Source organism: Calliphora vicina, chromosome 2 (assembly GCF_958450345.1).
Source record: "Calliphora vicina chromosome 2, idCalVici1.1, whole genome shotgun sequence".
NCBI lineage: Eukaryota > Metazoa > Arthropoda > Insecta > Diptera > Calliphoridae > Calliphora > Calliphora vicina.
In genome coordinates, this window is record NC_088781.1 from 93,302,412 (window position 1) to 93,304,193 (window position 1,782).

General features: G+C 34.7%; 1 protein-coding gene across 1 annotated transcript; it reads left to right on the plus strand.

The window, feature by feature from the left end:
* Positions 1-1,497, plus strand: Arpc1 (Actin-related protein 2/3 complex, subunit 1A). The gene is made up of 3 exons (XM_065499687.1): positions 1-242; positions 301-734; positions 802-1,497. Exons 1-3 carry the CDS (start codon positions 170-172, stop codon positions 1,420-1,422), a joined length of 1,128 nt encoding a protein of 375 aa, XP_065355759.1. The 5' UTR covers positions 1-169; the 3' UTR covers positions 1,423-1,497.
* The last annotated feature ends 285 nt before the right edge of the window (positions 1,498-1,782 follow it).

Here is a 1,782-nt window from a genome sequence, read left to right on the forward strand (position 1 = left end):
ATTAACATTTGTAAACGGGAGCGCCTGCAGTTTGTCAATAATCTGTTTTGTCAAATTGTTATAACAAAATAATTTTCATAATTTAACTAAAATAATCGTGTAGACTGCCCAGAGTCCGCGATTACTTGTGTATCATTTCTGTAGATCGATTTTTCATATCTGAATCATAATGACCGAAAGATTTACATTCGGTGGGTCAGTTGCCCCAATAACATGTCATGCTTGGAACAAAGACAAGACACGTAAGTACTCCATGGACACTCAATATCGTTTAAATAATTTGATAATACTTATATTTAGAAATTGCTCTATCGCCAAACAACAATGAAATCCACATCTATAAGAGAGATGGCAATGAATGGAAACTGATGGACATTTTAAATCAGCATGATTTGAGAGTAATGGGAATTGACTGGGCAAAGAATACTAATCGTATCGTAAGTTGTGCTGCCGATCGTAATGCATATGTATGGCAACAGGGCGATGACGGAAAATGGAAACCAACTTTGGTATTGTTGCGTATTAATAGAGCTGCAACTTGCGTGAAATGGTCTCCTGCCGAAAATAAGTTTGCAGTTGGTTCTGGGGCACGTTTAATATCGGTGTGCTATTTTGAATCTGAAAACGATTGGTGGGTCTCCAAGCACATAAAGAAGCCCATCAGATCAACAATAACATCTTTGGATTGGCATCCAAATAATGTTCTTTTAGTGGCCGGTTCCACCGACTACAAGGTATAAATAATTTTCTGATATAACGTAATGTTTCTTTACTTAAAATCAGATAATTTTGTTCATTTAGGTGCGTGTTTTCTCGGCATATATTAAGGACATTGAAGATCAACCGACTCCAACTCCATGGGGCAATCGTATGCCATTGGGTAACTTAATGGCTGAATTTAAAAATTCTACCAATTCGGGAGGCGGATGGATTAATAATGTCAGCTTTTCGAGTGATGGTAACAAAATCTGTTGGGTAGGCCATGACAGTTGTATTAGTGTAGCGGATGCTACAAATTCCAACATTGTCATACGTTGCAAAACTGAATATCTACCATTTTTGGATTGCGAATGGATATCATCAGTGTCTATTGTGGTTGCTGGTCATAGCTGTATACCATTGGTTTATGGATTGCAAGACGAAAAGCTGACTCTTATTAATAAATTAGATAAGTCTCAGAAGAAAGAGTCTAGTGGTATATCAGCAATGCGAATTTTTCAGTCTCTCGATAGAAATCTACGTACTGAAAATTCCGATACGTTTGTCGATACTATCCATCAAAATGCAATCACATGTATTCGTTTGTACACAGGTGAAAAGTTGGAATGCACTCGTATTAGCACTTCTGGAGTTGATGGTCAATTGGTCATATGGGATATTGACACTGGTGTTAATAATTCCATGAAAAGTCTTAAAATCTAAACGAAGTAGTTACTTTGGCATACTTGAAATTGATTAAATAAATGCTAAATAAAAGTATTTTTATCTATTCGTAAACTGGCATGACTCATTATTAATACTCATAAAAAACAAACATAAGTTTATTATTGGTGACTAATGATTTTAACAAATTTATTATCATACCAGAGCATGTTTAAATATGCATTTTTTATTTATTTTTATTATCTACTAGACAGACGTTGTCCTGTCCAAATTAAAAAAACGCTTGTTTTCGATTTGTGAGAAGCGGTTTGAAATGGGTAAAAATAGTTTAAAAAAAAAAGTATTGTCGACTTGTTTTAATCTGTGATGATCTCTGAAAATATAAACAGTATGGCCTTT

Bases quoted from the DNA above. Each gene is read 5' to 3' on its own strand.
- Arpc1 (XM_065499687.1), top strand. From the start codon at position 170: ATGACCGAAAGATTTACATTCGGTGGGTCAGTTGCCCCAATAACATGT. The intron at 243-300 runs GTAAGTACTCCA...ACTTATATTTAG, and splicing joins TTGGAACAAAGACAAGACAC to AAATTGCTCTATCGCCAAAC. The intron at 735-801 runs GTATAAATAATT...TTGTTCATTTAG, and splicing joins CCGGTTCCACCGACTACAAG to GTGCGTGTTTTCTCGGCATA.